Raw genomic sequence first — 21,797 nt, forward strand, 5'->3', positions numbered from 1 at the left:
AGTTTGGGTCAAGGTTAGTGTGTAGTAATTTTGAATGTATTTGATTCAATTCACATTTATTTGTATAGCGCTTTTCACAATACATATCGTTTCAAAGCAGCTTTACAGAAATATAATATATAATATTATAATAGTATGTACATTTTTAAATATATGGTCCTAATTAGATAGTAAACGTGTGTGTGTTTAGAAAGATGTGAAGACCTGTACCTGTTGCACAGTTAGTCTTGACCAGGCCTTCAGGCGGTGTGTTTGACCTCACAGTAGGGACTCCGATTAGCCTGTGCTGCTTCTTGTGTTTTTCACACACAAACTGAAGCATACAAAGATCGATAAGCTAGCACTCCTGTACAAACACACTCACACACGCATATGCCGCTGCTCTGTGAAAATTGGCCATTTTTTAGCCCATCTTGCAGATGAATTTCCCCACCCCCGGTAAGAGCAGAGCTGTAATTGGCTGCTATATTTGGATTTTGAATAATTCATGCATGGTTTATTTTCTCCTGTGTGTGAGCTGATGGTTGTAATGACTTAAAGCAGTAAAAGAGAGTCGGTCTTAATTAAACCTTGATACAGCTTTAGTTTGAATTCTTCCCCTGACAGTCACGAAGCTCTGTGTTGACTGCATTTTAAAGGCTGTTTGCCATCAAAAAGAAAAATTAAGATTTTGTTGCCAGGCAACTGAGTCCCCATATCCCACCATAACTGTGTTTAAAAGTCATCACCCCTGCATTCAACTACAAGGACTGTCATTATTAATTTTCAAGAGGGATGATCACAGAATACACACCTTTAGAAATATGTGAGAAGTTAGCATTACTTTCTGAATGTGAACCGTCAGAGTCATCTGTGTTTTAATATCATGAACCAGACTTAAAAATTTGACGTAAAACTCCTATAATATGTTCACAGAGCTTTAGGGTGTAATACTGCCCTCTATTGGTTATACTGTGCATACGGTATATCATCAGAAAAAAAAATCCTATAGCCATCCCATATCACATTTTCTTCTAAACATCTAATTTTACTGTTAAAATAAATGATGTCATTTCATACTTCACTTTTTTCTTTCTCTTCTCTATTCACTCCCTCACTCTTTCTCAGGCTCGACAGAGGGAGAAGATGAATGAGGAGCATAACAAACGTCTGTCTGACACTGTGGACCGTCTTCTCACCGAGTCCAATGAACGCCTTCAGCTGCACCTGAAGGAGCGCATGGCTGCGCTGGAGGACAAGGTATGGTTTTTACCACGCCTCCCTGCACAAATGCTGTACACACTTATGATTACGTATAATTATTTTAAACACGGTTCAAATCTGATGCTTAATGTATTCAAGCAGCACACAGCCACAAACAGGCATTCAATTGTCATCCTTAGGACTAAAACAAACAAAAAAGGGAAAATTGCATACGATATTAAGAGCAATCTTCGGAAATAAAATTGTAATTTTAATTGTACTTTTGGCAAATAGTTTTTTATTGTTGCTTTTTCTTTTCTTAATAAGTTTACTACAAAAAAAAAAAGATATACATGTTCTTAATGTGCATGTACTTGATTATTTAAATTATTATTTAACCCTTGCAATGCATAAAAAAAAACTGTATACACCTGGCTGCAACTGTTCATCGATAGATGGCAACAGAGTGAAATGTGGACTTCTCCTTTTTCAAACCCTCTTTCCATTTTCAAATTTAGACTATTTGGTCCATGAACTTTTGATTTACAAACAGACATTAATTGAATTTGTCATTTTTTTTAATTTCAGTGTGTGCCATGTACAGTCATGTTTATAAACAAAATGCTGTACCAGTTGGAAGGAAAAATGTGTGTGCGAATGTAGGTGTCACGTTTTCTATGTGTTTAAGTTCTGTTTTGTGATCTGGTTTCCCCCTGTCTTTGTGATTTTGGTTTAGTCCTGTTAGTTTTTCCTCGCTCCTCGTTTGTGTTCATTTTCTTCACCTGTGTTCAGTTAATTATCCCATTAGTCCCAGTTCTTTTAAGCCCTGTGTTTTCCCTCAGTGTTGGTTGGTCGTCGTCCTTGTATGGTTGTGTTACTGAATTCCTGGAGTTTGTTATTTTGTTCCTGTATGTTCCTGAAGTTAATTTTGTAAATAAATCAACTACTTTGAAGTTCCTGCATCCTCGTCTTCAGCTACCTGCACACACCCTGACAGAACGACCAACCATAAAGAAAAGAAAAGAGGAAGATGGAGATCTGGAAGCAAGCCTTTGTGGGAACCCGCCAAGCTGTGTTCCGTGGGAACCGTGGAGGTCACAGGGGAGGATATGGGCGATATAGTCCAGTTCCGTGTCCAGTTAAACCAGAACCAGTCATCTGCACAGTCAAGTTTATTTACTAGTTTGATGACTTGACCAATCTCCCTCCTCTCATCGGTCCAGAAGAGCCAGAGCCAGTCTTCGAGCAAGAGCCAGAGCCAGTCTTCGAGCAAGAGCCGGAGCCAGTGTCTGCTGTTCCTGAGCCGGAGCCAGTGTCTGCTGTTCCTGAGCCGGAGCCGGTGTCTGCTGTTCCTGAGCCGGAGACGGTGTCTGCTGTTCCTGAGCCGGAGCCGGTGTCTGCTGTTCCTGAGCCGGAGCCGGTGTCTGCTGTTCCTGAGCCGGAGCCGGTGTCTGCTGTTCCTGAGCCGGAGCCGGTGTCTGCTGTTCCTGAGCCGGAGCCAGTGTCTGCTGTTCCTGAGCCGGAGCCGGTGTCTGCTGTTCCTGAGCCGGAGCCGGTGTCTGCTGTTCCTGAGCCGGAGCCGGTGTCTGCTGTTCCTGAGCCGGAGCCGGTGTCTGCTGTTCCTGAGCCGGAGCCGGTGTCTGCTGTTCCTGAGCCGGAGCCGGTGTCTGCTGTTCCTGAGCCGGAGCCGGTGTCTGCTGTTCCTGAGCCGGAGCCGGTGTCTGCTGTTCCTGAGCCGGAGCCGGTGTCTGCTGTTCCTGAGCCGGAGCCGGTGTCTGCTGTTCCTGAGCCGGAGCCGGTGTCTGCTGTTCCTGAGCCGGAGCCGGTGTCTGCTGTTCCTGAGCCGGAGCCGGTGTCTGCTGTTCCTGAGCCGGAGCCGGTGTCTGCTGTTCCTGAGCCGGAGCCGGTGTCTGCTGTTCCTGAGCCGCAGCCGGTGTCTGCTGTTCCTGAGCCGGAGCCGGTGTCTGCTGTTCCTGAGCCGGAGCCGGTGTCTGCTGTTCCTGAGCCGGAGCCGGTGTCTGCTGTTCCTGAGCCGGAGCCGGCGTCTGCTGTTCCTGAGCCGGAGCCGGCGTCTGCTGTTCCTGAGCCGGAGCCCTGTTCCCGTTCCAGAGCCGGTGTCTGCTGTTCCCGTTCCAGAGCCGTTGTCTGTTTCCGTTCCTGAGCCGGTGTCTGTTTCTGTTCCTGAGCCGGTGTCTGTTCCCGTTCCTGAGCCGGTGTCTGTTCCCGTTCCTGAGCCGGTGTCTGTTCCCGTTCCTGAGCCGGTGTCTGTTCCCGTTCCTGAGCCGGTGTCTGTTCCCGTTCCTGAGCCGGTGTCTGTTCCCGTTCCTGAGCCGGTGTCTGTTCCCGTTCCTGAGCCGGTGTCTGTTCCCGTTCCTGAGCCGGTGTCTGTTCCCAAGCCAATGTTTGTTTCTGTGTTTGTCACAGTCTTTGTAGTTGTTACTGCTCTAGTAGCCGTTGATCCTGCTCTAGTAGCCGTTGATCCTGCTCTAGTAGCCCGTTGATCCTGCTCTAGTAGCCCGTTGATCCTGCTCTAGTAGCCCGTTGATCCTGCTCTAGTAGCCCGTTGATCCTGCGCCAGAGCCCGTTGATCCTGCGCCAGAGCCCACTGATCCTGCACCAGAACCTGTCAATTTCCCCATTAAAATTTTGGGGGGGCGCCCACCCGAAGGGTCCTCACCGCCATGGCCGCCCGAAGGGTCCTCTCCGCCTTGGCCGCCCGAAGGGTCCTCACCGCCCTGGACGCCCGAGGGTCCGACAGCTCCGCCCTGGACGCCCGAGGGTCCGACAGCTCCGCCCTGGACGCCCGAGGGTCCGACAGCTCCGCCCTGGCCACGTCCACAGCCTGTTCCACCCCGGTTCCCCGAGCTACCAGCTCCGCCCTTGAGGCTTCCCGTCCCTGCACCACCATGCCCTCGTCAGCCTCCAGGGCGCCCACCCGTTTGGATGTTATACGGCGTGAGGACGCGCCTTTGGGGAGGGGGAGGTTCTGTCACATTTTCTATGCGTTTAAGTTCTGTTTTGTGATCTGGTTTCCCCCTGTCTTTGTGATTTTGGTTTAGTCCTGTTAGTTTTTCCCGCTCCTCGTTTGTGTTCAGTTTCTTCACCTGTGTTAAGTTTAATTATCCCATTAGTCCCAGTTCTTTTAAGCCCTGTGTTTTCCCTCAGTGTTGGTTGGTCGTCGTCCTTGTATGGTTGTGTTACTGAATTCCTGGAGTTTGTTATTTTGTTCCTCTATGTTCCTGTAAATAAATCAACTACTTTGAAGTTCCTGCATCCTCTTCTTCAGCTACCTGCACACAACCTGACAGTAGGAAAGAGGCTAAATGTTTTTTACAGAATTAATCTAAGAGAAATTAAACTAACAGATGTGGAAAACAACAACAACAAAAAAACTGCATTATTTCATGTGTAAAGCCACTTCCGGGTCAAAATGGACCCGAACAAAAAATGTGTAAAATCTCTTTGGTTATTTTTTTTTTTTTTTACTGAAAAAATATACAAATAAATGATGCAAATTTTGGTCTTAACACATGTCAAAAAATATATTTTCCATACGAAGAATTGCATTTTTTAAAATTTGTAATATTTATGTACCTCTTCCTAGTCATAACGGACCCAAATGCATTAGATATGATTGAAAATAAGAATTTATTTAAAATAATTGTTTAAAAAGAAATGAGTGTAGCAGAATGTCCATGCAAGGCCATTTTCTAGGCATACTGTATACTGAAATGGCACAAGGAATAGCTTGTGAAAAACAGATGTAAAGGTTCCCTATTCAGCTTGAATTACTAGAACCCAGTTTGTTTCTCTTTTGAGCTGTAAGCTGGGAGGACAGAACAGACTGAATGGCCAAATGTGAATGGACAGGCTGAAGCACCACATGTAGAGAGAGAGAGAATGTACAGGTTATTGCATGCACAACCTGCTTCTTTAAGCTTATTCTCAACTTTGTTTCTTCTGTCGTTATTTTCTGTTTCTCCCATAAAGAATTCACTCATCCATGATCTGGAGAACTCCCAAAAACAACTGGAGGAGTTCCATCACAATAAGGTACCACTGCTCATTAATATCACACAGATCTGCAAAGCAACAGCAACAGTCAGAGATGTTGCAATTGCAAGAAATAATATAGTAGCATAAAGGGTCTTATTAACATCAAGACTTTAAATTTAGATATTTATATCAATATATAAAGAAGTGTATAAGTCTATATTAGTTTTTTCAATATTTTTAAACGCCTTTTTGCCTTCATTGCCCTGCGTTAATAATAATAAAAAATTTTAAAGGTACATATTTATTTAAAAAATATATACATACACTACCGTTTAGATGTTTGGGGTTGGTAAGATTTTTAATGTTTTTGAAAGAAGACTTATGCTTACCAAGGCTGTATTTATTTGATCAAAAGTACAGTAAAGACAGTAATAAGTTGTTTTCTATTTGAATATATTTTAAAATGTAATTTATTCTTGTAATTCTTGTGAAGACTGGACACTCCAGTCTTCAGTGTCACGCGATCCTCAGAAATCAGTATATTATGCTGATTTGGTGCTCAATCAACATTAAATATTGATAAATATTATTAATGCTAAAAACAGTTGTGCTGCTTACTATGTTTTGTGTTAATAGGATTATAATAAATTAGCAGGATAATTTGAAATTTAAAATGGGATTTTTTTGGTAACATTATGAATATCTTTAGTCACTTTTGATCAATTTAATGCATTCTTGATTAATAAAATGATTCATTTCTTTTTTTTAAATCTTACTGACCCCGAACTTTTGAACAGTAATTTTTACAAGGTATTTTTAAAATCATCTAATTTCAATGTTTTTTAAATATTAGTCTCAATTCGCCTACATAAAAGCAATTTTCCTTGAGATTCTAAAAGAACTACATTGATTTGAGATTGCTGGACTAATCAAGTGTTTTCTGGCTGTGTAGGAGAGGCTCATTGGGGAGATTGAGAAGTTACGGGCCGAACTCGATCATCTGAAGCGCAGGAGCGGTGCATATGGAGACGGAACATATCCTAGGTGACATCCAGATTTGATGATTTATTTTTATTTTTATAATTATACTAGAATATGAGCCCTCTTTTTATTTGCTCAGTAAAAGTGATATGTCTGTAAACATGTCAAGTAAAGTATTTGAGCCTCTTTTTCTGTCTCTCGATCTGCTGTATTAGGTCTCATGTTGGCAGTGCCACAGACCTGCGGTTCTCAGTGGTGGAAGGTCAGGGGGATCATTACTCCTCCACAGGAGTCATACGACGGGCTCAGAAAGGTCGATTGGTGGCACTCAGGGATGAACCAATGAAGGTGTCAATGTCACACATCTCACATCTCTATCTGTCACTGTCTTAACCAAAACTTATCTTCCTGTTCTCTTCTCTGTACTAGCGTGTAATACGTATGAGCAATTGTATAACTGGTGCAAGTCACTGACAATCCTTGTTCTAAACTAATAGACATGAACAATGTTTATTGTTTCAGTCATATCTCTCTCTTTCTCCCTGTTCTTTTCTTTTGCCCCGTTGGATGTGTTCATTGTAAGTTCCGGGTTCTCAAATCCACAACAAAACATGTTTATAGCACATCAGATCTTATTGAAACACTAAAATCTGGAAGCCTGATTCGAAAAAATCTGTTTGTGCACTGATCCATGTCTTTATTCCCAGATCCTGCCAATGGTGGAGCAGGATTGGGATCGCTCTCAACCTTCCAGTTTGCGGGCCAGCCGGACTCACCTGATGGGAAGCGACACTGAGCTGTCTGACTTGGACGATGAAGACCGCGAGACTATATTCAGCTCAGCCGATATGCTTTCCCCCAGCGGGCACTCAGACGCCCAGACGCTTGCCCTCATGCTTCAAGAACAGCTAGATGCCATCAATGAGGAAATCAGGTTGGAAATATTGACTATTAGAGGAAGACATAACATTGAAAACTGGGATTCAGTATGCAACCACCTTGCATAAGGTGTTCTGAGCAGTGAGCAGTGCCACCTAGAACCACTCAGAACAACACCTTATCAACCACCTAGCAACGCCCTGGAATCATTCATTACACCTTACCAACAGCCTGACAACCAGTCACAACACCCATGCATTGTGGTAGTGAGGTTTGCATGAATTAGCGCCACTCACTTTTTTTTTACAGAAAACAGTTTAACTGTTAACTTTTGAACTGACTAGCAGCTAAATTAGCAGCAAAAAGGGTCATCAAAAGGAGTGTCATAGTTATGATGTCAGAACGATCAACACATTATCATGTGACCACCCACATTTATATATCAAAACCTATTCAGTGTTCATTGTTATGATGGGGGTGTTGTTACTCATTTAACTTTAGCCTCATAAAACCGTTAGCCAATCAACAGAAGGCATTTGCATTAGTCTTAAAGATACAGTAGCTAAAACAGGCTATTTAATTTATTTTTAGTGCAAGACATCTTGACTAACATTAAAAGGAAATTACATGCTATAAAAGTGTCCATTAAAGGTGCTTAAACGCCCCCTAAAGCTACAATATGTAATGTTTCGCCGCCAGAGGTCGCATTTTCAAAACAATAACAAAGGCAAAGCTTGATGACGCTATGAAGGAGAGTGGAACGATGGGAGATGTCGTTTTCACCATCCAGAGATGTAATTTTTTAATCATGTTCAAGGATAAAGTCATAAATTAGTTTTTGTATTACCTGTACGTTTGATCACACTATTTTATGTCATCATAATGAATTAGCTTCAAGGAACGTAAAATGTAATGCTATAATAGCCTGTTACTGATATGTAACTATTTGTCAAATTATTTGGTGGGTTAATGCTGCGCAGGTTTACACGTTTAAAACAATCATACTAAAAGTAAATTTGAACGAAACCACAGTATTTGCAAGTAATGGCTAAATATTTTTGTGCACCACATAACTATTCAATTTCACTGCCATAGTCTTGGTCACCAGTCTTGTTAAAAAACGTTACTGAAGTACAAACAAAGTGCAATATAACTATATGTGTACAATATATTTGCTTACCTGTCTATTAAAACACAAGCGAGAGCAGAGTCTCTGTCAAGTCCAAGTTTGTCGCGAAGCTCTCTCCATCCTGAAAACGGCATGCCGATATTGATCCTTGTTTTATTTCTGTTTTCCCCAAAGCCTGCTTGCCTCAGTTTACGTCAGTGGTTCTCAAACTTTTTTCATCGCACCAAATAACCCCCCCCCCATAAACCTTTAATAAAAAAAGAAAACTAAAAAAAAACGTGCAATGAAAAATGCACTTTTTTCTTTTTTTCTGCTGATCTCCTGCGCCACCCCACTGCAGTATCACCACCCACTTTGAGAACCACTGATCTACGTTTACGTTTTTTTGGGGGGGATTTTCTGTACTCGCAATCAATAATCGTGAACCATGATGACTGAACGACACAACAGTGGCATGAGAGATACTATATCATAGATAGACATACATCCTCATTGGTGGCTTACGAATAGCGGTCCATTAAATGGCCGCTATCCTTGGTTTCTGTAAATATATATATATATATATATATATATATATATATACATACATACAGAAACCGAGGATAGCGCGGATATTGCGTCATTGATACATTGATATCCGAATGACTTGCTTTAGTATATGAATACTTCATATCTCACAATTTGGATGACTTGCATGAGACCTAATTATCTGCCTCGAGTATATCAGCTTAGAGCCTTCAAATGTCATGTTCATTTGTCTTATTGATCCAAGCTTGTGCTTTAAATACATGCACTGTTTAACACAGGATTCAGACTGGTGACCAGTAAAAGCCCGAGTCAACTTTCTTCTCAAACTCACTGACCTTTTTCGATTTCAGAATGGCTTGAGTAAAGGAGCTCCTCTGTTTTTCTCTGTGCTCTGACAGACCGCAGATATAACTAGAACGGTAACAGAAACTGTCAGGCAGGTCGAAAACTTCAGTCTACATCCAAACAGTCCTCTGAAGCTTGTCCTGATACCGAGCTGACTGGATTCCTTTCAGCAGCACAAAGCGCTGGCGGTAGAACATTTGTCATATATGGCAATAAGCTGAACAGTCTGTAAACTGAATCTGCCCATCACATAAATTTATTCTGAGTTGTGGATGAATAATAGCAGAACTATCACCTGAAATGTGCAGATAATGATGACCCATGACCTGAGCTGTGGGTTAAACTCATGAGGGTTCAACAGACAAGTTCCTCTTCTACCGCATGAATATTAATAGATATCAATAATAAGCAGAGTCCTGATGGCATTTTCTATGAAAGCTGAATACATAATGCCCCATAAGGCTATTAGTAGTGCATTTTATGGTTTATGGAATTCTAGACACCGCTATAATATATTACGGGTCCTTCTCAAAAAATTAGTATATTGTGATAAAGTTCATTATTTTCCATAATGTAATGATAAAAATTAAACTTTCATATATTTTAGATTCATTGCACACCAGCTGAAATATTTCAGGTCTTTTATTGTTTTAATACTGATGATTTTGGCATACAGCTCGTGAAAACCCAAAATCTCAAAAAATTAGCATATCATGAAAAGGGTCTCTAAACGAGCTATTAACCTAATCATCTGAATCAACTAATTAACTCTAAACACCTGCAAAAGAATCCTGAGGCTTTTAAAAACTCCCAGCCTGTTTCATTACTCAAAACCGCAATCATGGGTAAGACTGCCGACCTGACTGCTGTCCAGAAGGCCATCATTGACACCCTCAAGCAAGAGGGTAAGACACAGAAAGAAATTTCTGAACAAATAGGCTGTTCCCAGAATGCTGTATGACGGCACCTCAGTGGGAAGTCTGTGGGAAGGAAAAAGTGTGGCAAAAAACGCTGCACAACGAGAAGAGGTGACCGGACCCTGAGAAAGATTGTGGAGAAGGACCGATTCCAGACCTTGGGGGACCTGCGGAAGCAGTGGACTGAGTCTGGAGTAGAAACATCCAGAGCCACCGTGCACAGGCGTGTGCAGGAAATGGGCTACAGGTGCCGCATTCCCCAGGTCAAGCCACTTTTGAACCAGAAACAGCAGCAGAAGCGCCTGACCTGGACTGTTGCTCAGTGGTCCAAAGTACTTTTTTCGGATGAAAGCAAATTTTGCATGTCATTCGGAAATCAAGGTGCCAGAGTCTGGAGGAAGACTGGGGAGAAGGAAATGCCAAAATGCCTGAAGTCCAGTGTCAAGTACCCACAGTCAGTGATGGTCTGGGGTGCCATGTCAGCTGCTGGTGTTGGTCCACTGTGTTTTATTAAGGGCAGGGTCAATGCAGCTAGCTATCAGGAGATTTTGGAGCACTTCATGCTTCCATCTGCTGAAAAGCTTTATGGAGATGAAGATTTCATTTTTCAGCACGACCTGGCACCTGCTCACAGTGCCAAAACCACTGGTAAATGGTTTACTGACCATGGTATTACTGTGCTCAATTGGCCTGCCAACTCTCCTGACCTGAACCCCATAGAGAATCTGTGGGATATTGTGAAGAGAAAGTTGAGAGACGCAAGACCCAACACTCTGGATGAGCTTAAGGCCTCTATCGAAGCATCCTGGGCCTCCATAACACCTCAGCAGTGCCACAGGCTAATTGCCTCCATGCCACGCCGTATTGAAGCAGTCATTTCTGCAAAAGGATTCCCGACCAAGTGTTGAGTGCATAACTGAACATAATTATTTGAAGGTTGACCTTTTTTGTATTAAAAACACAACTTTTATTGGTCGGATGAAATATGCTAATTTTTTGAATTTTGGGTTTTCATAAGCTGTATGCCAAAATCATCAGTATTAAAATAATAAAAGACCTGAAATATTTCAGTTGGTGTGCAATGAATCTAAAATATATGAAAGTTTAATTTTTATCATTACATTATGGAAAATAATGAACTTTATCACAATATACAAATTTTTTGAGAAGGACCTGTATATTATACTGCCATATATTTTTCAACATCATGCCCTTATAATTAATTTTAAGATGTAACATAACACATGAAATTGGATGATAATGCATTATTTAAATAATTTATGTGTATAACTTTATTTATAACTTTAAATATCAAAAAATGGGTAGTCGACATTTATTATTGTATCACTTTATAAATACTTTACAAGTAAATGCAGTAAATTATGTAAAATTAATTATTAAACTAACCCTAAACAAACAAAAAATGTGTGTATATATATATATATATATATATATATATAGTATTTAAATGAATAAATAAATATAATATATATTTTTTCTTCTTCTTTTTTTTGTAATAATATAGTTAAATTGTTTTTGCAGTTCCATTTGGTTATGGGCTGGTGGCACAGAAATAAGAAATTGCAGATTTTCTCCTGGATGAAAAAATGACCAACAAAAGCTTGGGAAAGGATGGCAGATGTGCTTACTGCTCTTCAGACACACTTGTGTTTGGCTTAGATTTGAAGTGTATTCTGCAGAGAATATGTGCTTTCTAGGGATGTGTGTGTTTTATGTAGGAAGTTTGAGTTCTTGCTGTCCATGTGCTGGGTGCTCTCTCTATGTCTCTCTTCTTCTGTTCTAGAATGATCCAGGTGGAAAGGGAATCAGCAGAGCTCCGGGCTGATGAGATTGAGAGTCGAGTGAACAGCGGCAGTATGGACGGCCTCAATGTGACCCTGCGTCCGCGCTCCTCCATCCCCACCTCCGTCACAGCCCTTTCTCTGGCCAGTTCTTCGCCTCCCGTCAGCGGCCGATCCACACCAAAACTGACATCCGGTTCAGCGGCCCACGAGTTGGGCATCATGACCCTGGTGATCCTTGCTTCACATTGCAATGCTTTTATTTTGTGCTAACCCTGTTAAATCTCTCTTTTCTAACATTGACAACACTTAATCATCTGTCACTCTGTATTTTTCCTCTGTCTCTTTCTTCCTGCTAACACTTTCAGCCTAGTGATTTAAGGAAACACCGCAGGAGAGTGGCTGTAAGTGTGTCTTCATCTCTAAACGATTGAACACCAGCTTTCTTGTTCTAATTCAGTGTGTGTGAAGCTTCTGTGGATAAAGAATGCAAAGAAAATTAATATGACTCTGTGTGTGTTTATTTGCAGGTTACAAAGTACAATATAAATGAGTTTCTGTTCAGAGGAGTGGGAAAGATTTGGTATCATTAACTTTTTGCTAATGTTAGGGTATATTGTGACGATGTTGTCTATTTGTTTGTGTGTGTGTGTGTGTGTGTGTGTGTGTGTGTGTGTGTGTGTGTGTGTGTGTGTGTGTGTGTGTGTGTGTGTGTGTGTGTGTGTGTTTGCTTGTCCCAGTCCCCTGTGGAGGCCCGAGAGGACAAAGCCACCATCAAGTGCGAGACGTCGCCCCCTCCCTCCCCCCGAAGTCTCAGACTAGACCAAATGAACTTCGCTCAGCTAACAGGAAGCCTTGAGGATGGCCGAGGGTAAGCGCACACACAAATCCACAGACGATCACATCTCAGGTGCTAATAGATCCCTCTCTGATTGAACTAGATGAGACATAATTTTCCCAGCAGGCACACTTGAGGACAGATGAGAGTTTGTTACAGGCACAGACTCTCCCACACACACTCAACACCTCTTGAGACTATGGGTCTATAAAGTAGTTAATTACTGTCATTTTGCCTTTGTTCAAGTCACATGCAAGCCACATTTGTCCTGTTATACACCTCGAGGTGTGTCATGCACCCCCTCCCTGCACACACACACACACACAGATTTTTGAGCCAAAAAACTTTAATCATAACTTGTGTTTAAAACACAGTTACATGTCTAAATTAAAGCTCTTTAATAAAGTTATACCATGTGCAGATTATTTGCTATAATGGAACATTGTATTATCATCTACACGCCCTAATGTCGATCTAAACTTGTATAATGTTTTTCCCATGAAAGACATTGTCAAAGATGCTGTTTTCCATCATGCGAAAATGAATGATCACTGTCAAGTTCAGTTGCAATATTTTTTGCTAAAGTAATAAACGTGTGTATGCATATATATATATATATATTAGGGCTGTCAAAAAAACGCGTTAATTTTGATTAATTAATCTGAGAAGAAATAACGCGTTAAAAAAAATAACGCAGATTAATCCATTCCGTTTTGACCTTTGCGGAGCCGTTCTAGCGTTCGTGTAAAAAGAAGGAGGGAGACAAGAACGCGCTGCTTGGATCATTGTTTGGAACATTTACTTTTAACAAACGGAGTTCGTCAAACTCTAAAGTAGGCCTACCACATCAATGCAAAGCATCCAGGAGTCAGTGTGTGCGTGAGTCGGCGAGTGTGTCTGACAGAAAGCGCGCTTGTGTGTGTGTGTGTGTGTTGTAACTTTTCACGCGCTCTCACGTCACACAACCATTTTCTCACGCACAGAAAAATCGCGCACCAAAGAGAGGACACGGAAACAGACAAGACAGAGCACGTTACTTATGATATTAAAAAAATCTCAGCTCTCAGATTCAACAAAATCAAACAATACCGTTTTGGCGCTTGTAAATGTGAAATGACAGATCCCTATAGCGGCACGTGAACCGATCATCTCTAGCTAATAGTAAATAAACACGGATGACCAATGTTGAAAGATACAGTAGGGCAGCCTAAAACTTACCGAAATGTATATTCCTCGATCAATCAGTGTTTTTCAACCGCGAAAAGAGGTCAATAAAACAGCTGGAGAACAATTATGTCACATAACATTTAGCCCTAAGTTACCTCTGGAAAGCCATTTCATGACCATATAGCATGTTATAGTTGGCTATAAAAAAGAGCTATAGAGAGTATTTTTCAAAATTTATGTAGCCTACTAGTATATTACGTATGGATTATATTTTTACTTATATCAAAGTTGTTATTTGTAATAAACAAGCATTATATTTAATTTGAGCTATTTTTAACCTTAAATACTACCAGCTGATATGGCTCTCTGTATTTTTACAGCATTGGGTGAGATTTTTTTTTCTTGAGAAAAATGAATGCCTATCTTGTGTACCTAATATTTATCCAAATGAGTCAATATTGCATCAAATCACAATAATTAAATTAAATTGAAATCGTGAAATTTGTGTCAAGCAATAATAATAAAAACGTAGCTTACCAGAAATTGTACCATGTAAACATTGTAAGATTGTGTATGCGATTAATTTAGATTAATTAATTACAGAGTATGTAATTAATTAGATTAAAAATTTTAATCGATTGACAGCCCTAATATATATATATATATATATATATATATTTTTTATATATATATATATATATATATAATTCAAACATTTATCAACGCCCGATTATTCGTAGGATGGTATTGGCAACATACAAATGTTTCATGAATCACACGTGAACCCTGTCATAAGATTTCTGTGCTTGTTTCTACGTTAGATTAATAAATGAGCCCCAATGTCTCTACATACTTTCCAATCTTACACCTTATACAAAGAACAAAAAGATTTCCTGGTGGGCAGCACCATATTTAGCCATCAGTGATGCTGAGTTTTTAATGATGTTCCTCCAGATGTTCTCTCTAGAGAATCTTCTTCTATTTGAGCTCTGTGAGGTTTTAGCTGTGTGTGATGTTTTTAATGATGAACTACCACGGGCATTGTCGAACAAAAACTCCTACTCTTCTGTAGTCTGGCTAATTTAATTTAAATAAGACCTGCACTCTTAGACTAATACACATTGATTTGAATCAAAGCAAGAAATCAAACCTGATGTGCTCTTTTTCAGTCCTTTCTACTTCCATTGTTAGGGAGTTAAACGGCATCTCAGAGCAGCCAGACTCTATCAGAATGTAATGCTTCACACAGATTTATGGTGATGTCAGGGGAGGAGTGATTTCATTATGATTGAATTGGCTTCAATAGATCCAAATGAGAGTGCAGGAATAACATAGCATTTCTCTGCAGGGCAGGCAAATAAAAAGGTTGAAATGACAGAAACAGAAATGACCGTGCATGATATATAATATAAGGTGATGTTCACATAGGGCGGGTTTTACACCTTTTTTTTTTAATGTTTGTTTATTATGGAAGTAAAATAATGTCAAATGTTTTTGAAAAAAAAAGCCTGTTGAATTGCACTACTTGAAAAAAAAATAGGCATTGCATTAACCATGCTTGCATTTTAATGCATTGTATTTTTAGGGCTTGCATTTTTATGGGCTGAAATTCAACATGGTTGAATATTTAAGCTGTGAATATTTCAATTAAAAACATTTAAAACACAATTCCATTATTAAAAATTCAATAATCCATATTGACCATTCATATTTCACTTCCAAAATATTCTAACTGTTTAAAAATACAACCTATAATATTCAACAGGCAATTTTCGGTCCATTTTATTTCGCTTTGCAAATTCGCTTCCACAAATTCAGTGGTTCAAATTCGACAGTAAATTCAACATTGACGTCCAGGAACTGCAGGAAAAGCAGTCGATTGCCGAGCATAATCTCCATCTGCTGTTAGTCGTCCTCACCAGCAGGGGGTGCAAAAGCGCGTGTTGTTGACGAAGACCAGAAAAATTAGAGCAAGTCATTCATTCATAAAACTCATTTACAGCAATGTAAGTTTATTTGTGATTATTATGACGTCTGTTTATGTTAAATTCGGTGCCTTCACGGTTACTTTTCCTGTGTAGCCTACATGCATATTTCTCTACCGTGAACGAGATCATAATGTTATTCCCCGATGCGGATATACAGATCCAATGTTAAATTTTTGAGGTTGACATATATTTCTCTTGGTTGTTTAGTTGCCTTAACTTTATATTGTGGCGATGTGCTGCATGCAGGCTATTAGGGTTTCCCTCAATACTTCAGGATTCCCCTGCTTGACATATACAACGCTTAACGTAGCTTAATGGAGTATTGATGTAAAAGTCCAAACTCACTGGCAAGCAGAAGAACTCAGAATAACGCGCACAGCTGAGCGTTTCCCTGTGATAGACTGGCATAAAGATGGCTTGATGTTGGACATTCGCACATTTAGGGACCGTCTCTAAAGTGTATACGACTTTGGTATACACGTTTCTAACTTCAATAGCATTTGAATAGAACGACTTACAGTCATAAAACCAACTGTAAAGTGTTGATGTAGTGTCAGGCATAATGCGCACCCTTTGGATTTTTGATATTTATTCAAATAAATTTAAGTTTGCTATTGAAGTTAGAAACGTACATGCCAATGTTGTATGCAACTTTAGAGACGGTCCCTAAATGTGCGAGTCCAATGTATATATATATATATATATATATATATATATATATATATATATATAGAGAGAGAGAGAGAGAGAGAGAGAGAGAGAGAGAGAGAGAGAGAATAGAATAGAAAGTGTTAGTATTAATTGATCAAGTGTTGATTTTATGCCAGTATATCACGAAACGCTCAGCATGAAACTTTGCGCGTAAAGTTTATAATCTGAGTCCGTCTTCTTGCCTGTAGCCTATATAGTAGCCTACAGCCTACATCCCCAATAAGGTGCAAGATTGGTCTTTCATATCACTGTATTTGTTAAGCGTTTTGTCCCAACGGAAAGGGAATCCTTGAGTATGAGGTATTGAGGGAAACCGATTATAATCCTGTTCATGGTGGAGAAAGCTGATGACATGTAGAATACACAGGGAAAGTAACAATGAAGTTATTGAATGAAACTTCATCTTTTCCGCATATACTGTCACAGATAATCATTTCCATTTTATAGATGAATATCTTCGTCAACAACAAGCGCTTTTGCACCATAAATGTGTGTCCCTCATAGTTTATCAGAATAAAAAATGATCCGTCAAAAATTGAGCGCATATGTTTTTAATGAATATTTTCACAGTTTATGTGCATATTGGCGTTTCTATCCATCGTTTTTTTAATTGCGATATCCCAAACCTTGCATAAAAATAGATGGACGGAAACATATACTGACAGTGATTAAAGTCTCCAAGCCTCATCATTGTTGCTGATCCTATTCAACTGTATAAGCTGACAGATCACTGTCTGCTAAACCCATTTGCAATTCCCACATTGCTTTACTTCTCATTTGCATAAAATTAAGTTAATTTGCTATTGCTAATAGACTACGTGCACAAGCGTAGTAACGAACTTCCGCTATTGTCAGAAGCCGGCATATCAGTTTCCGGCTAACGGCTGTTCATCCGCATCTGCTAATAAACATACTAGATGAGTGCTGCTGTTGTACGAAAAAAAGAGTTCTTAATCACATCAAAGTTTCTAATAACTGTAGGTGGATCTATCATCTAACCCCCGTTTCACACATACTCTGTATGCAGTGTGTGTGTTGCGGTCATAGACTGTAAAAAGGTTGCGGTGCAGGAGCAACGCGTGCTAGTGCTTTCACATATGATGCGTTTGCAGTGAATAACTGATCCGCGGCTATACCACAAACACATACTTACTATTTTTATTTAAAATCCAAAAGTTATGCTGCAACTTTTATTTTCAAAAAACGTTTTCAGCATTGCGATCACATATACACTCTTTAATGGACGTATGCACATTTAAAACACAATTTAAACAACGTAAGTTAGGGCTATTATTCCATGTATTACTATAGTATTAAGTTGCTCAAGCAAGTGTTCAAATATTTACTATATTAAAATCGCAAATATTTTAAATTAAAACTTAAAATTGACAAAAACAGCCGACTCGCATGCCTTTTCTTTTGCATTTAAATTTGAATACAATAGATCTTGCATGTCACAAATAACTTGTTTTTCCACCTCCACGACGAGTGTTGTTTATTATGTCGCCTTGTTGAAGTAAATTGTAGTTTTCCTTGATTTACCCCGGTCTTCACAGTCTTCAGATGACTGTGAAAACCGGTATATAATTAAATGCATTTTTGGTGAGATTACTACATTTTATTTAATGAAACACATTTATGGTGAAATTACTACATTTTCAGGCATGTGAGTCGGCTGGGTTTTTTTTTTCAAACATCTATATTAAAATTTTAATATAGTAAATATTTGACCTCTTGCTTGAGCAACTTATTTATTACATATTATATATATATGTATAAGTAATGCATGGAATTATAGCCCTAACTTACGTTGTTTAAATTGTGTTTTAAATGTGCATACGTCCATTAAAGAGTGTATATGTGTACAAAGAGAATCGCAATGCTGACAACTTTTTTGAAAAAAAAGTTGCAGCATAACTTCTGGATTTTAAATAAAAATAGTAAGTATGTGTTTGTGGTATAGCCGCGGATCAGTTATTCACTGCAAACGCATCATATGTGAAAGCACTAGCACGCGTTGCTCCTGCACCGCAACCTTTTTACAGTCTATGACACGCAACACACGCACTGCAAACAGAGTATGTGTGAAACTGGGGTTAGACGATAGATCCACCTACAGTTCTTAGAAACTTTGATGTGTTAAAGAACTCTTTTTTTCATACAACAGCAGCACTCATCTGGTTTGTTTATTAGCAGATGCGGATGAACAGCCGTAAACCGGAAACTGATATGGCGACTTCTGACAATAGCGGAAGTTCGTTACTACGATTATGCACGTAGTCTATAGTTGCTTATTCCACCAGAAATGATGACTTCTGGTTGCTTTGTCACCACAAATCTGTGTCAGTGTAAACACCCATTACGATGCTAAAAGTCACACAATGTCATTTTTTTCTCACTTTCTCTTTTTCTCTCTGCTTAGGGGCAACAAAAAGAAGGGCATAAAGTCCTCCATCGGCCGTCTTTTTGGCAAGAAGGAGAAAGCGCGTTTTGATCAGCCTCTGAGCAGGGATGGCCAGGTGACACCACCTGTCATTCCAGGTACCATGAAACAAACACATGCACACATTGCAGGCAGGAAATCTCATTTTTATTCGATTTTAGATTACTAAGTAAATGAAGATCGTATACTCCTTAACTACCTGTATTTTAATATGTTGTGTCACAGATTTCGAGATGGGTATTGGAGATACTATGACCTTGAGCAAACTGGGCACACAGGCAGAGCGAGACCGCAGGATGAAGAAAAAGTAGGTCTTCCCTTCTCTGTGATTCTCACTCATACTGCTCCTTCACTCTGACGCACACCAAATCACCCTGAGACATTCAATAATCTGACCTATAATCCTTATTACCTAATTACATGGCTCAATTAAAGCAAATGACCAATCAATTCAATGGCAAAATGCCATTTCCTGCAGATAAACAAGTTACAAATAACGCCTAATAGTAGGCTAATAACAGGGCCTCATTTAAGTGTACTTTACCATTCTGTCGAGTCTGTCCTCATCTTCACATCTTATCTCTGTCCCCTGACCATTAGTGTGACAGAAAAAGATAGGTTTCCTAATTAAAACCTGCCGTGTGTGAGTGTGAGTGTGTGTGTGTGTGTGTGTGTGTGTGTGTGTGTGTGTGTGTGTGTGTGTGTGTGTGTGTGTGTGTGTGTGTGTGTGTGTGTGTGTGTGTGTGTGTGTGTGTGTGTGTGTGTGTGTGTGTGTGTGTGTGTGTGTTGCTTTGGCACTGTTCTAAGAACGAAATGTACTTCTTGTTTGGGTGTAAGATGAGGAAAATAATTTGAATAGCCTTTGCAGTCTAAAAAAAATAATAATAATTTCAAGAGAATAGCCTGTGTAGTGTTGAAATTTAACTTAACACAATTTACTCAAAATTCATAAAACACCAAAAACAGTACTTCTCATATGCTATCATTAAACCTTATTTGTTATGTTTATTACTTTTTTATAATAGTTTTATAAATAATATAATTTATAATATAATTTATAACTGTAAGTATTTTTATAAAATAATTATACAATACATAAAAAAATAATAAATCCTCATAACAATTTTGTAAAAAAATATATATTTAATGTATTTTTATTACAATTATTTAAATGATTAAATATAGATCCATTAAAAAAAATTCTACAGTAGGTGTCAGTAAGGTTGCATTAAAGTGATCAAAAGGGACAGTAAAGTAATTTATAATTTTACAAAAGATTTCTATTTCAAATAAATGCTGTTTGTTTGAACATTCTATTCATCGAAGAATCCTGAAAACAATTCTCGGGTGCCACGATGGATTTCCATCAATTGCAGAGAGGCCATGTATGAGAAATTAAAGGGATGGTTCACCCAAAAATTAACATTTTGTTATCATTTACTCACCCTCAAGTTGCAAAACCTCTTTTAATTTCTTTCTTCAACTGAACACAAAATAAGATATTTAGAAGAATGTCGGCAACCAAACACTTGATGGGTGCTATTGACTTCCATGTTTTGTTTTTCTTTCCATATTGTGGAAGTCAATGGGCCCCAGCAACTGTTTGGTTACACTTATTCTTCAAAATATCTTCTTTTGTGTTCAGCAGAAGAAAGAAATTCATACAGGTTTGACAGCCTTGGTGAGCATAAGAGACTTCTTTAAAAAAAATATGTACTGTATATATTGGTTGATATTAGCCAACCTTCACTCAAGAGATTGTACAGAACATTGGACGGTGAAAACCCCATATGTTTTAACTACTACACTCTATGCTGATGTGATGTCTCTGGGGTTGTATTTCCTCTCAGCTTTGACCTTTCTTTGTCTTCTATTAGGCATGAGCTATTGGAGGATGCCAGGAGGAAAGGTCTTCCTTTTGCTCAGTGGGACGGCCCCACTGTGGTCTCCTGGCTCGAGGTACAAAGACATCAGCCACCATCCCTCCCACCGTGCAGTAATGAGCACAGCACTCATGATCTCCATGATTATAATCACACAAATCACGGGGGGGGGATTCGGATGACAATAATTAGGATAATTACGTACTCGCTCTGATGATGACGGAGATAACGAAGATGCATCTTGACGGTCTTTTCTCTGACATCCTCCAGCTGTGGGTGGGCATGCCAGCTTGGTACGTGGCAGCATGTCGTGCCAATGTGAAGAGCGGCGCCATCATGTCGGCTCTGTCGGACACGGAGATTCAGCGAGAGATCGGCATCAGTAACCCACTGCATCGGTTGAAGCTGAGACTGGCCATCCAAGAAATGGTGTCACTGACGAGTCCATCAGCTCCTCTCACCTCACGCACAGTAAGATGCCTGCTCCTAAACTGCTCATTTTCACATACAGTCTCAAACTGAAAACAAATCTGAATCAAAAATGAGTCTGTGCAGATCCTTTCCTTTGTCTTTGTAACAATATTAAATAAACATACTTATTAGATCATTGGCTTATTGGTAATATGTGACCTTTAGACAGTGCTCATATGGGAGTTGCCGGTTGCAATGTAGACTTAATCATGTCCCAATCCCATTCCCAAATCATTTCCTGTCATGTCTCGACTTTCTCTTTGCTCAAAATTTTCCTCCATAGTTTTAAATTACAGATAAATTATGTTTATTTTGATGTAATTTTTATCCTTATTTTTATCAACATGTAACAGTTTATGTAACCATTTTTTTTTTATTGAAACATATTTTAAATATATTTTTATAAATATTGTTTTAAAAATATATTTTATTTAATGTCATTTTTAATCATGATTTTTAGCATTTTTTTAAATTTGCTTATTGTTTTAATCATTTATATAAAAATAATTATATTAAAAAAACTATGTAACTTTAAAA

The 21,797-nt window shown here is 39.3% G+C and overlaps 1 protein-coding gene across 20 annotated transcripts in view; it reads left to right on the forward strand.

Annotated features, from left to right (window-relative positions):
* Positions 1–21,797, forward strand: part of ppfia4 (PTPRF interacting protein alpha 4) — a 129,955-nt gene that overhangs the window by 93,376 nt on the left and 14,782 nt on the right. For 11 of the 20 annotated variants that reach the window (XM_077203272.1, XM_077203274.1, XM_077203273.1 and 8 more), the window contains 12 exons: positions 1,108–1,239; positions 5,173–5,235; positions 6,131–6,222; positions 6,375–6,507; positions 6,867–7,093; positions 11,762–11,990; positions 12,128–12,163; positions 12,500–12,630; positions 18,886–19,004; positions 19,132–19,213; positions 20,784–20,865; positions 21,060–21,260. In XM_077203272.1, the coding sequence (XP_077059387.1) occupies positions 1,108–1,239; positions 5,173–5,235; positions 6,131–6,222; positions 6,375–6,507; positions 6,867–7,093; positions 11,762–11,990; positions 12,128–12,163; positions 12,500–12,630; positions 18,886–19,004; positions 19,132–19,213; positions 20,784–20,865; positions 21,060–21,260 (1,527 nt within the window). The remainder of the gene's footprint in view (positions 1–1,107; positions 1,240–5,172; positions 5,236–6,130; positions 6,223–6,374; positions 6,508–6,866; positions 7,094–11,761; positions 11,991–12,127; positions 12,164–12,499; positions 12,631–18,885; positions 19,005–19,131; positions 19,214–20,783; positions 20,866–21,059; positions 21,261–21,797) is intronic. The other 9 variants (XM_077203283.1, XM_077203286.1, XM_077203285.1 and 6 more) reach the window with 2 other exon arrangements.

The sequence above is a fragment of the Siphateles boraxobius genome, unplaced genomic scaffold (genome assembly GCF_051911475.1).
Source record: "Siphateles boraxobius isolate OS27281-9 unplaced genomic scaffold, OSU_SipBor_1 5, whole genome shotgun sequence".
NCBI classification, from domain to species: Eukaryota; Metazoa; Chordata; class Actinopteri; order Cypriniformes; family Leuciscidae; genus Siphateles; species Siphateles boraxobius.